Source organism: Rhipicephalus microplus, chromosome 4 (assembly GCF_043290135.1).
Source record: "Rhipicephalus microplus isolate Deutch F79 chromosome 4, USDA_Rmic, whole genome shotgun sequence".
Classification (NCBI taxonomy): domain Eukaryota; kingdom Metazoa; phylum Arthropoda; class Arachnida; order Ixodida; family Ixodidae; genus Rhipicephalus; species Rhipicephalus microplus.
The window spans coordinates 33223664-33238295 of NC_134703.1; the positions used below are offsets into that span (position 1 = coordinate 33223664).

The following is a 14632-nucleotide window of genomic DNA, read 5'->3' on the forward strand; positions in this document are numbered from 1 at the left end:
GCCAGTTGATAACCCCGCCGCGGTTGTCTAGTAGCTAAGGTACTCGGCTACTGACCCGCAGGTGGTGGGATTGAATCCCGGCTGCATTTTCAATGGAGGCAAAAATGCTGTAGGTCCATGTGCTTAGATTTAGGTGTACATTAAGGAACCCCAGGTGGTTGAAATTTCAGGAGCCCTCCAGTACGGCATCTCTCAATCGTATTTGGGGCGTTAAACCCCACATATCAATCTATTAAAGCTGCTAGTTGTTAGCTTAGGCAGACAGTCACACTGGTCACTGATGATTTTCAAAAAACATGAAAAGGTATTAGCACTAGAAGCAGTATCGATTTCATATCATTGCATGCAACTATGAATTCAGGTGTTTTAGAACTCATCTCCCTGACAAGCGAAGTAGTCTGTTGTCTCCAACTACAAAAAAGTAATTTTTAATAGTTGTAATGCCATGTTAACTTCTGAATATTGAATTGAGTTTATTTTACAACAAGGCTGGGAGGAGACCAGGCAAAAAAAAAAACTTGATTGGGCAGCTTGAAAGGAACCTGGTCACCTCATACACTGAGCAGTTACACCGGCTAAACAGAAGCATGCCATATACATATAGCATGAACAAAAAAGTAAACAACCATGGTAAGAATTAATAAACGAGGTTATTGCAGAAATATTTGGAAAAAACAAAGAAAGAAACAGCCATAGTGATAAATACAGCAAAAAAAACAGATAAACCTATGGCAGCGCAAGCAATCATGTAAATATGTCACGTAGCCTTTCTAGCGACATAAATATGTTCTTACCTTTATAGATGAACTTGGGGTTGAGGATTGTGGCAGAACTGACCTGCTTTGTTTTTTTTATTTGTTTATGTACTTATTCAATTTTTTATTAAATGCCACTGGCCTGAATTTGTAAGCCATAAGCAGAAGCAAATGTGTTACACTGTGAGTACAAATGCACCTCAACAGTAAAGAGCTGACTTACAAAACATCAGAAAAAGTAAACTGTTGTGAGAAATACAGCACTGCATACTGAAGTATTACGAAAATTTAGGAAGGTTAGGTATATAAAGCTGAGTTTGCATAGGCATGCACATGTGGGGGGGGGGGGAGGCCTCTCCTCTCCTATTAGTCGTTTAAGAGGAGAGGTACAAAGTCTGCTCCATACATTGACTTCATCGGGCATGGGAGCACTGTAATGAATGTTTGCCTCCCCCCCTCCTTCATCTCCAGTGGGAAACCTTGCACACTCTTATGGCTAAAGCTGTTTAGAGCTACTCCCGCAAATCAGTTTCTGCCTATAAGAGTTCTATACATTCTAGATATGTGCGAAGTATCCAGCTGAGGCATGCATGACTAAATCACACAGATTAATGTGGAGGTATTTGTGTTCTCAAAACATTGGCGCAGATAAATGTCTGTTCCATGCATGCTAATGTTAGGTAGTTTGGCCACTTCGCGCATCGGTTGAGGCAATGGAACACTTCTTTCTTCAATTGGACAGTGTAAAACTGCAATGTCTGCCTCAGGCTCTTCACTTCACGCAAGGCCAGAGGACAGCAAAAAGTTTAGAGCTCACTCGGACTTGCTCATGAAACCTACCTCACCTTTTCGGGCTCACTCGAACTCAGGCGCACTAAAATTTTCCTCAATCGCGCTCACTTGGACTCACTAGGGCACAAATTCACGGCTCTCTCCGAGTCTGAGTGAGTTGTCTAATGAGTTCGTTAGCAGGCTTTTATCTGTTTCGACCAACGTGTCTATTCTTTTTAACACCGATATCGCATAATCAGTGCTCTACTTGGGGCTTTTGATCTGTATCTTTAAATACTAGCTATCAGTGGTTGAAATCCACTTAGGAAATTTTCATAAAGGTTGATAACTCGAATGAGATGTTTTTTTATAAGGCCTACGTTCGACCCTCCCCCTTCCGTAACGCATGCATCTGTTCGATTGATATTGAGACGGCACATGATTGCTACTGCATTGATGTGGGAGTAGACATAATCATTATAAACGTGAGCCGATATGAGGGTGATAGTAACACCAAAGTCAAGTAGATTGGAGAGATTGACAAAAGAATGTGAAAGTCACTCAGACTAGCACTTGTGAATGCTTTCCTCAATCGGACTCACTGGTGCTTGTGTTCACTAAAATTTCTCTGTCAGATTCACCAATGTGTAACGAACCCAGATTCACTCGGACTTTAGGCTCGATGCGAGTTTGGATGAGTTGAGTGAGTCGACTCACGAGCGCATTTGCCGACCTATACTCAAGGCCAATGCAACATATTTTAATTGTAAAACCAGTACATCTTCGCTACGAATATGTAGCTGACGTGCGAGCTTTTTACAGGGGATATGGTACAACAGGTTCGGTTTGCAGTACATATATGATTGTGCTCCACGCTATAGCCCGATACGGTTTCATCGCTGCTTTTATGTCTAACAAAATATTCTCACTCATGTACCCGGTAACGCCCTTTGTCAGCTGAGTCACCGATCATTAAGTTTATGATGTCAGTCTATAGCAGGGGTCGGTAACCTGTGGCCCACTGGGTAGTGATATGCAACATGGAGTTAGAACACCCCCCCCCCCCTTTCGGTTGATTGCTTCTTATCTGATGGCCAACATAGCCACTCCTGAACTCAAGTTGGCTTTTTGCTTGCAATTTCTGTTTGCAAATCACAACCTTGTGACATGCATGCTGAAAAAAAAAGTGATTTCTATTGTAGTTTTGTACTGTGTTGTAATTGCGCACTGCTTAGCGCTTATCACCTGCTCCGGACGATAATCTGTTGTTGCGCTTGTGCCTTGATATGTTCCCCGTCCCCTTTGCTCACGGCGTTCCTTTATAATTGACTCTGGACCATGCCCTGGGCCATTCTTTTGTACACCTTTTTTTTGGCGAGCACGCTGTATTAAAACGCGTGTTCTTCCTCCTCACGGCGTCTTTCTCTCCCGGCTTGGATCCCTACTCAGCCAAACGTAACAGTTGTAAACTCGCCAAATCCCCTCTCTCCCCTTCTTGCCGGCCAGCCCCTATAGTGTCAACTTCTTGCAATTTGGCCCTTTGCTTCATAAGGTCTGGAGCAAGAGTCAGCATTGCATGTGGCAGTGTTATGTGGCCCTCGGCACGGTGTTAGAACCGCCTTTCCCTTCTCACTCCCTGTCTAAAGACTGACCAGACAATTTTTTTTTTTACCTCGAATGGTGTTTTAGCTTGGAACCTATGTTTGTAGATTGAAACCTTGCGGCATCCTTGCTTAAAATGTATGATTTCTAATCCCATTTTTGCGTACATTATTGTCGATAACCATTCACCGGTATTTTCTCTTTTTTCGCCAGTGGGATGTTCCATTCCATCGATGCGATGAGATGTTCCAGTTCTTCTGACATTCAAACACTATTCAAAATCTCAGTCCAACCGAATTTGGGAAGAGGATGCTTGATCCTGTGACTATAAGTCACAATCTTTCCATTTCCATCGGTTTCATGTGTCACATTCTGGCCAGCTGCCAGTTTCTTTCAACTCTTACAGAACCATGGAAGGTGCCTCTGAAAACTGATGCAGAAAAATTGCAACCTGATTGAGAAGAGACTTTTGAATTGTGGGAAGTGTATGTTCACAAGTTCATTCTCTTCAACAGTGTGCGCAGGGATGACCCCGTGAGCCCCCCGGTTAGGCACCCCAATCCAGAGTGGCCACAGCAGGCACGTCTACGCAAGGAGCTGCCCTTGGTTGCAATCAACAATGCGGCCGCTATTGTTGCAAAGCTGCAAGCCAGTGGCAGACTACTGGTTCGAGACTCCAAAGGCCGCACGTAAGGAGCAATCACTGCTTTGACAGTGATGTAATTGATTTGCCATACTACGTCAATAGGTGAAAAATCATTTTGGCAGGTGAAACCTGCTACATCCTGCTACATTTCACCAAAAATTTCAGAATTGATGCTCAGTGTACACCAAGATGACGTTTTTACGGTCTTGCAGAGAAAAAAAGGCACCAGGGACTGCAATTGAATGTTTGTCACTGTATTATTGAGCTGTCATGGGAGAAGACAGACGAGTGCGGTATGTAGTGAAAAAAAAAAAATCTTAAAAGACCAATAAATCTGCACACAACAGAATGTATCATTAGATTGTACTAATGTTGAGGAGAAGCGAAATGCAGTTGTCGCCTGATTATGGATTCAACTAACCATAATAATGTCCGTGCGTAACCATTGTTTACAATACAGACCAGCGCATTATGACCGCCTTGCCCAACTATAGTAGTGCTCACAGCATCTCGTACACTGTGACTCTGTCGCTGTGCTAAGAGAAATTGTGAAATGTTCACCTTGTATAAATAGCTGGCGGAACATAAAAACACGTAAGCTTGCATCTTGAGCGAGTGCTTGATGTGCTGATGCAGATAGTGCCACCTGGCAAGAGGGGATAGGGAAGGTGGAAGTTGAAGTTACCACTTACCAGTGCATGATTAAAGCCATGATTGCTGTTCAGCTTCTGCATAATTAGGGCAAGTTGAACTGGCTGGTCACTTTGCATGCACATTCTTCTTGCATGCCCAGTGCTGGACGTTGCGCGATCTAATTTTTGAGTGCACAGCAAAGCAAGCGGTGGCCTATCAGTATTTGCTTCTTAATGACAGCCCTTCTCATCATCAAAGTAGCCTGTGAGAAGGCACCATGCTGGTCTAATTAGTAATTGAATATATAGTGCAAATTATATCGTTGATAAGGTGTCAATGTCGCCCCGCCACGGTGGTCTAGTGGCTGAGGTACTCGGCTGCTGATCCGCAGGTCGCGGGATCAAATCCCGGCTGTGGCGACTGCATTTTCGATGGAGGCGGGAATGTTGTAGGCCCGTGTACTCAGATTTGGGTGCACGTTAAAGAACCCCAGGTGGTCAAAATTTCCGGAGCCCTCCACTACGGCGTCTCTCATAATCATATGGTGGTTTTGGGACGTTAAACCCCACAAATCAATCAAGGTGTCAATGTCAGTACTTTAACTACTGCGTGAAACAGACGTGTGCGTGTCAAAGAGAGAAAACTTTAAGGCTTTAAACAAAAAGCTTGCTAACTACAGTTCTTCAAATTTATCTATTTATGTTTAAGTGCAAGAGAATATTCATTGATACCAGCCTAGTGGCTGTGCTAATGGAAGCACCATTATGATTTACAGTTACTTCAATAAGGAAGTTAGATTTAACTTCTCGAGGTAATGCTCCTCTCTAGCAGGAGAAGTCCTCGAGCCAAGAGAACTGATTTTGGACATTAAGTCGTAGCTTCTTCAATATGATGAATATGCAAGTAGCCATTGTAACTGCAAACATTTTTTGCTTCACTGAGTGGCTCCGTTAGGAGGGAGTTTTACAGCAATTGGCAACATGTTTGCCAGCACAGTACAACATTATGTAATATAGTTATGATCAAATGACCCCAATATTACACTTCAATGCAAATAATTGATAACATGACACCGCTTGTGGAATGCATAGTTTGCAGTTACTATCATTATCATGATCGTTTGTTTGGTAGCGAAGCGTACACCATATCTTGTATTTTGGGCTGCAAACATACTGGCCTTCCAAATTCATGTTTCAATGGCAAGAGATGGGAAATGCAGCTACAGAGGGTCAGATGGAGTGACAGAATCGGTAAGTCCACAAGCATAAAATGGAACCAGCTCGCACAGGATAGGGGAAATTGGAGATCGTTAGGAAATAACAATAATTGAGGTTGAGGTTTAACGTTCCAAAATCACCATATGATTAAGAGAGACGCCGTAGTGGAGGGCTCCGGAAATTTCTACCATCTAGGGTTCTTAAACATACATGTCATTGGGAGAGGCATTCATCCTGTGGGAGACATGAAATAGGCTGAAAAGGATGATGGTAATCATTCCGTGTGAAAAATTTTCGCACTCGAGCCAAGCACTGTTTTTCTTTCTAATTTTAGCATTGTCATTGAGCAGGGGACTTTTAGCTACCCTGAGATTTCTTGTCTCCTTTTGATATTTTGAACCTGGCAATCTTGGCAGGTATGTGCATGAAGCTGTGGCCAGCGGGAATCTCGCACTGTTCTACAAGTTGGTGGTGCGGCTTCTCCGGGACAACAGTTGCCGGCTCCTTGAATCGTGCGACCACATGGGGCAGGTGTGCTGACTTCTGCTATATATTTCTTGCCAGCTCTTGTGCAGTGTACCGTAGGAAATGTAGTATGTTGTTTATGAGCATGTTGTTTTAGCAGCTCCATTTTATTACAATAGCAGCTAGTATATGGAAACACGAGGCACCTTTTTACTGTCGCTGTTAGTTTTATGTTAAGTTCATTTCAATGGCATCATTGACTCGTATGTGCTGTGTGCAAGTTAAAGTGTGCGAAGGCAGTGGACAATAAAGTTTCAAGTAGCGAGGAAATGCCATCATTCGTCCTGCGACATGCCCATTATGGCTCCATGATAAAGATGCATGTCTAGCAGGCTGTGTACTTAACTAAGCAGGTGTAGAGGTGTGTGTCAAATTGCCTTACACGAGTGTTTTGTTGGGCTCCATCAGGTCAGGTGCTAAAGGATTTAGCTGCTAGCCTTACTTCGTCTAACATTTAAATTTGTGGCTTCACTCTTACAGAAAAACTGACTTTTTTTTTTCATTATATTGCTTTGTACACAAGTGCACAGCTCATATCAGGAAAAGTGACAGTTTAGGACTAATGAGAAATTCATAAATAGGGTGTGTGCTGGAACCGATGTTTCGATTAATGGGCTTTGTCTTTTTCAGGGCCCCTACATTTTATACAGTATGTATATATATATACTACATAACAGTTGCAGCTATGTAAAAAACAACTCCACGCACAGACCCCCTGCTTACGAATTTTCGATTGCAAACTTCCATCTTCCCCTTCGTGCTTTTTGCTTCAGGTCTTCAGGATTCCTGTGCTCTTTTTTACATCATCTTCAGTCCGTGTCACTTCAATGTAGTTTTGACATGGCACACTTGCACCTAACTAACATTACCTGTGGTGACCAGATTCATAGCAGCATGATGTGCTTATCTCGAGCAGTTGTACTTATTTGTTCTGATATTAACATTTTTGTCTCCTTCCAATCTGTGAGCACTGTACATGATGTACGGGAAATAATAGTAGCAGTGAGTCTGGAATTGTACTCCCAATTATAGTTTCCTTTCTGTTTTCATGTTTTGTGCTGTTTTAATTGCGGACTTTTGACCAGTTTACCGAATTTAGCTGTGTCTTTAGGATTCGTTTGGCAATTAGCTCGCATTTGAAAGGACACATAGGTTAAAGAGTACGTCTATCTAGGCTAAAAATTAACAGGGGGGCCTACTCACGTAAAGGAAGTCCACCAAGGAATAAGGTTGAGATGATGCACGTACAGTATAACCTCATTACAACAGACCTCCGTATTGAAGAGGATTTTGGTCTGTTGTAAAAGGAGTATGTAAAATCTAAGTATTCTTACCACAGACTTTTATGGAAACACTAAAAAGGTTTCTTATAACCAGAGAGAATCAGGAGTCGTATAGGAATTTGTTCTGAATGAGACGTAAAAAAATTGATTTTTTGGAAATCGCGTCTTCAGGGTCTGTAGCCAATTTTCTATTTGCTTTAAAAATATCTTCACTAAAACTACGTAAAAGTGCTCTAAAATTTTCTTGCAGCTGCCATGGTGGTAAAAATTATCGAGCGTACAAAAAAGGGGGGGGGGGGCGCTTTTTGCTCGAAGTCGTTGCTAGGCATAACTGCGGACCCACCGTGGTGAGTCTGCGGTAGACATAAGACAGGTTTATGATGATAAAAGGATGTGCCATGTGGTACCTCATATTGCATGAAGTGAAAGTAACGGCAATTCTGTTATCAATATGAAATCAGGTTTTCTACATTGGTCCCCTGGATGGCATCTGTTTTCGCAGACAGCACTGCACTATGCGTGCATGCTACGACAGGAACTCGTAGTGGGTGTGTTGTGTGAGGCAGGCGTGCAGCGGGACGCGCAAAACAAGGATGGGGCCACGGCCATGCACCTGGCGGCTGAGCGAGGAGGCCATTCCTGCATTGAGCAGTTGCTGGCACCCCCATGCCCTGCCTCAGTCAATGCCCAAGATCTCAAAGGTTGGCAGCTGTTCTCACACCCTCACCCATTGAATCATGACAAGGACTTTCTTAAAGGACACCCAAAAAAAATATTCAAACCAGTTTAGACTGACCATCGACTTTTGTGTTAAAAAACATGATTCAACATGGTTTCACGTTGAATTATCTATTGCAAAAAGCATTCAGAATCTTGGTTTTCTTGGCAAATTTTTGGCAATTTTAACATTTCATACTTGTCAAAAGAATGTTAGCTGCTATAATAATGACAGAAATTGTAAAAATCACCGCATGGATGTCTTTGCCTGTATGGGGTTGCTAGGGCGCACACCACTTCACCTGGCCGTCTTGTCCCATGGAGGTCAACTGTGCATCGAGAACAGCAAAGGCCAGCCGCCCACGTACGAGACGATTAACAGCTACAGAGCGGTCAAACTGCTGGCCACCACTACCAATGCCCAGTTGAGCTTGCAGGATCGGGTGGGAGAGACTGCCTTGCACTACGCTGCCCAACATTACAAGGTCGACCTTGTTGAGGTATGCACATGGCTCGTGTTTGCAGTGTTCAATGCCAGTGGGGATGCAGCCACGTCAGTTTACTTGGGCTGTCTAGCTTTATTGAAAATGCAGTACTTTATTTCCTAGGTGAGAGACATGGCGGCATGTTTTGCTGGAAAACCTTGCTTGTAATCTAAAAGCAGCTTTTTCTTAAAGGGACACTAAACGCAAATATCAAGGACATGTTGATTGCTGAAGTAGCGGCCCAGAAACCTATTAGTGCTGCTTTTGTGCCAAGGAAGTGCTTATTTTGAAATAAAATCACGTTTTAGTGGTTTGCATCGCGTTAGCAGACTTCGAATTACCCGCCTCAAAGTGGGAACACTCGCATCACTGTTGCCGTGCATAATGTTGCACGGCTTTACTGTGCAGCTACTGACACTAGTAGCAGCAGAGCGAAAGTAGCGGGAACCACAGGAGCAACAACGGCCATTGAACAATTTCCGGCCATGGCCTCTAAGATGGCAAGTGTGCTTGGTTCAACTGGGCCCTGCTAGATGGCTCGACCTGTCCAGTTTAACCAGACAAAAATTTAACTTTTGAACCACTCGCGCCATTCCTCTTAGTAACGCCCGGTGGTTCGTTATCTTTTTATGAATCAAACGGAAATGAACAAGTAGCATTTTATTACATCTATTGATGAAAGGTTCCTTATTTAGTGCAGCTAGTTTGATTACTAGTTAATAATTGTAGGTGGTAACTCTGATGTCATCGGGATCATTTTGCGAATATCCTACTCGTGGCGCATATGTTCTTATGCCTTAATTACTTTAATTTCTTGGTAATTGGGCAATGCTACTTATAATATTGTCATTTTAGAAATCATACATTGAGCTTTCACTCTGACATAAATTGTTACTTGCCTGTAATGTTCCTCTAAAGGGACCTTGCAACACTTTACATAATCACTGAATGGCTTCATTAAAGGAGTCTATTGCCTCAAGAATTAACTGCCGCAAAAGTTTTTAGAAGAGGTCGAGTACAAGCAAAGGTCGACGTTTATCGCAAGGTCTAATGGCTTTCTCTCTTTCCTCATCCCAACAAGCACGCTGGAAGCAAAGCAGGGAGAGATGGCAAGGGGGGAAGAAATTGTCTTGTCCGCAGAATAACCTTGAGCACCCCCTTTTTTTTCTCCTTCGAATGCGCAGTCGAGTTTCAGTGTGATGCCGAGCACGTACTTCGGCATATGGCAGCGTCTTGTGGCAGTCATGGTAACTATGCAGCCCATGATGTTCAAATCGGCCATTGACCTGAAATTTGGGTACATGGTATCATTTGTAGACGGAGAAGGGAACAATTCCCAGCTCACTCCAAGAATTGTAAATTCCAGGCTGCATGCTGCGCTATATTTGGCACGCATGTTCTTAGGAGCCTTGACAATCGATCGGCTGTGTTTTCTTGCCATGCAGAAGAAATGTTGCAAGGCCTCCTTAATAGGAAGCTGAAGTGGCTTAAGAATTTAGTAAAACTTTGTGGTTATTAAGGACCGACATCCTTGTCAACAAAGTAATTTTTTTTACACTTGTTGCAGTAGTTACTTTGACCCTTCAAGGGTCGATTTTTTTCTGCAGAATGTGTCCCAAAAATGTGCATTTTTTTAATTGCTGAATATAAATTCTTCAGACAAATTGTGGGGTATCACGATACTCAGAATCGGAGATAGAAGAAGCTGTTTACAGAAAACTATGACCACATACGAGCTTTCCGTACTCACTCGCTTCGAGCTTGCCTACAATCCACGTGCTCTAAGCCTTGCTCTCCCCAGGATGCAGACCACGTGGCTATACCAACAACTAAACAAAAGAATGGCCCCTTCTTTTCTCATTTCAGAAATATGTATTTATGATAAATATTATGATGGAGAGAGGTTGCAACAATTTTCTGCTAGAAGATGGGAAAACCTGTCGGTATGTTGGTGTCTTTTACAGCTTCTGCTGCTCAATGTGGACAGCCCCAGCAGACTGGTTTCCATTGCCAACCATGCGGGTGACACAGCGCTGCACATGGCTTGCCGGTCCGCTGGCCAAAAGGTAGAGCGGCTGGTGCGCCTTTTGGTGCACCATGGGGCACCAGTAGAGGCACTGAACAACGAAGGGATGCGCCCGATTGACCTGCTGCCCCTTGACCTGCAGTTGGAGGTATGCTAGTGAACTGTTATAATAAAGGCTGTGCTTTGAAATTAATATATTGTAGAGATAGGCGATAGGTAAATTTGAGGTACGAAGTGAACAGTGATTTGGTCATACAATTTGAAAAGAACGAGTTGGAATAACATACAGTCGACTCCCGTTAATACGAAGTTCACGGGAACCGCAAAAAACTTCGAATTAAACGAACTTCAAATTAAGCAAAAAGCACTAAAAACGGCACTTTTATTAGTTTAAAAGCGCGACAGTTTTGAGGAAAAATAGTCTGTCATCTTCTTCTGCTTGCCGAATCTGGCTGCGGCTAGCAAGTTTTGTAAGGAATACACGTGTCGAAGTGCTTCTTCGGCGTTGTGTTCTCCAACAAAAAACCGCTGCGCAAGAGCAAGACCCGCAGCTACATCGGCAGCCCTCGGTGGTGGCTCATTTCCGATGTCGTCGTCATCATCGTCATTTTCAGGAATGCAGTCATGGGGCCGAACCATCTGCACGATTTCGCTGTCCGTTAGTGGACCACATGTTTCGACGTTGCTGTCCACAGCGACATACTCGTCAAAACGGACGTCACCGAGAGCGGCGCGAAAGCTACCGTCGTCGAGCTCATTTGTTTGCACTTCCACTGGCGCACAAGGAGAAGCATCCCCCGAGTTTTCCATGAAACCACAGGCCCGGAAACAATTGGCGATGGTTTCTTCTTTCACGCGGGTCCAAGCTCGCGCTAGCATGTTGATGGCACTAAGCAAACTCGCCTCGTATTGCGACGAGTTGTCCATGCACAAAAGCATGCGCTCGACGAGATGCTGCCTATACAATACCTTCACATTTTTTATTATGCCCTGGTCCATGGGCTGCAACACGGACGTCGTGTTTGCAGGCAGGTACACAAGACGGATGGCACTCAAGGCAGGTACGTTCATGCGGGCACTACATTGGTCCACAAGGAACAACACCTTACGGCTTGATTGCGCGAACTTGCGGTCGAGTTTGGTGATCCAGTCCTTGAATATATCGGATGTCATCCACGCCTTTCTGTTCGAGGCATAATCCACAGGAAGCGTCTTCACGCCTTTAAAGCACCTAGGCTTGGCAGCCTTCCCGATCACAAGCAGGCGACACCGTTCTGTGCCAGTCATGTTCGCCGCGACTAGCACTGACACTCTCTCTTTGCTTCTTTTGCCTCCAGAACAGTCGTCGTCTTTAAATGTCAGGGTCTTCTCCGGTAGTAGCCGATAAAAAAGCACAGTCTCGTCTGCATTAAAAATGTCTGCCGGCTGGTATTCTTCGAGGTACTCGCGAAGCTTGCCCGCTTTCCATGTCAGGCACATTTCCTCATCGACTGACGCCTTCTCCCCACACACGCTTTTAAAAATCAAGTCGTGGCGATGTTTGAAACGCCTAAGCCACCCATCCGAAGCAGCGAAGTCGTTGATGCCCAACATTTCAGCAAGCGATGACGCTTTTGCCGTGACGACTTCACCACTGAGAGGAAGTTTGTTGTTTCGTGCCTCTCTGATCCAAATCAGCAGTGCTTCCTCCAACTCGGGGTAGGCGCCGGTGCGCATCCGCGATGTCTTGAATTTTTCACTTTCAAACGCATCCAATATTGAGCGCTTATTCTTTATGAAAGTCGACAGCGTGTTAGGCTTAATGCCGTACTTTCTTGCAATGTCTTGTTTGGCGGTGCCTCCCTGGTCAACTTCCTTCAAGACTTCGACTTTCGTCGCTAGGTCTAGCGTTCGGTAAGGGCCATGAGTTGCCATTATCAAACGTACGTCGCCACCACAACACTCAAAATCAGAAGAGCGGAAACACGTGTGGAATCAACCCAGCGCGCGGGTGACGCGGTGACACACTCGAGTCTCGACAAAAGTCAACTAAAGAGTCAGTCGATGCCGCCGATGCGATTCGCCAGCGTTAAAAAGATTGCCGCTTCAAGAATATGTGGCGCTGCGGACAGTAGTGATGGCGAAGACACCAGCGCGGTCCGGCAGATGTTTTGGCATATGAAAAGTTCCCCATTTTACTGTAAAATTACGGTCGCGACGAGACTGTCGATTGAAAAAACTTCTAATTAACCAATATTATGGGTTTTTAACTTCGAATTATCGAGCATTTTTTTCCATACGATTGCATGCAAAACTGATGGGACCACTTGCTCATTTCTAATTAACCGAAACTTCCAATTAAGCGACTTTGAATTACCGAGAGTCGACTGTATCACATAAAATTTAAAAAAAATGTTAATTTTGTTCATGGCCCAACTAACTTGCACAATACCTTAGGAATTAGTGTAAGGTTTGTGCAAATATCACTTTTGTTATAAGCGAAGTGAAATCAAATTTGAATAGTGCTAGTACCAGTATTTGAATAGTAGTTGTGTGCTAGCTGTAAGTCATAAAACACGTTTAATATTTGCTATATTCAGTCTGTATGTAACACATTTCAGTAGTATGAAAATAAATTAATTGGGTTGCAGGTAATATGTGCATTTAACCTTGAAGTATGGCTTCATGGCAGTGTGGGTCTTTTTTGAATAGACTGTTTCACTGCATAACAGCCTCTTGCTTCAGTGAAACCTCTTTTTCAGAGGAGTTCCGTATTTTGAAAATGTGAAAACAATTTGTTACTTTCAAATAGCTGAAGATCTCAAAAATTTTAATTTGACATCAAAGCGTATTTGAATACTGAAATACTCGCTCAAACATTCGAAGCGCTCAAGTAGATTGGTAGTACCATAACTTTGAAAAAACGACACACAATATACACCAAAAAGCTCTAATATTTTCTCCAGTTCCAGCATAATGTGAAAATGTCCTATGTAAAGCAATATACACCAAAAAGCTCTAATATTTTCTCCAGTTTCAGCATAATGTGAAAATGTCCTATGTCATAGAGAAAATGTCCTACAGCTTGTGGACAACAGCATCAAGTGTTTCAGCATCTGTAGGGAAACGTTCATTGAAAATAGATGCAGGGGTCCACTTTTTGTGTATGGCATAGAGTGTCAATGCCTCAACTCCTGACGCTATTTTAAAACGGTGGTGTCGTTCCTAAATGTGATTGAAGTAGACGCCACAATTAAGAGCAGATTAGGCAATGGCTGCTCAGTGGTGAATCATAAATTTGTGCACAAGGAGAAGCGGCAGTGTTTTTTGACCAGGTAATAATTTTGGAACTAATTGTGCAACTGCCTAAATTTTATGAAAGTTTGGATCATACTCCCACTTCAGTCCCACTGCTTTAGTAGCTGTTTCTTCCCGAGTTATCAAAGCTTTCTTTACTGCAGGAAGGTGTAACTGGATACACAAAACCGAATACAAAAGCCTGTAGCAAAGCCACCGTGAAATTTCCGCGCTATCTCGCAACGGTGCCATGTATTTTCAGGCTGCATATTAGGTTGCATTCGCTTGTACAGAAAGACAATTTTGCACTGTAAAACCATTCAGCCTAGCAAGATTTCCAGAGTGCTCCTTCAAAAGAGGGAAAGCACATGGGGGAAAAATCGATTTCATGTCATCGCACTGATGTCAACAAGAAAAGATTGTCCACTATTTTTGCCTTATGAATCAATCATTGCAATTTACTGAATAAAAATGTACTTCCCAAAGAACACTAAATGTTATTTGTTAAGCGCTAAAGTAATATTCTGTGATTCAGAGCTGTGGCCCCTACACTGGCATAACCTTTATGCAAGTGAGATAGATTGTTGGCTAAAATTTTAGTAACTTCTTGAAAAGTGCATGTTGAAGCTCCAGGAAAGTTATAGTTTTTGTGAGAAACGTTTCTCACACTTCGTTCTGGTGCCGAAACCCGCCCGG

General features: G+C 43.4%; 1 protein-coding gene across 1 annotated transcript in view; it reads left to right on the forward strand.

Annotated features, from left to right (window-relative positions):
• Positions 1-14632, forward strand: part of LOC119171844 (NF-kappa-B inhibitor delta) — a 31915-nt gene that overhangs the window by 2151 nt on the left and 15132 nt on the right. The window contains exons 2-6 of the mRNA XM_037422703.2: positions 3644-3817; positions 6041-6155; positions 7935-8133; positions 8435-8649; positions 10599-10808. Of these exons, the coding sequence (XP_037278600.2) occupies positions 3644-3817; positions 6041-6155; positions 7935-8133; positions 8435-8649; positions 10599-10808 (913 nt within the window). The remainder of the gene's footprint in view (positions 1-3643; positions 3818-6040; positions 6156-7934; positions 8134-8434; positions 8650-10598; positions 10809-14632) is intronic.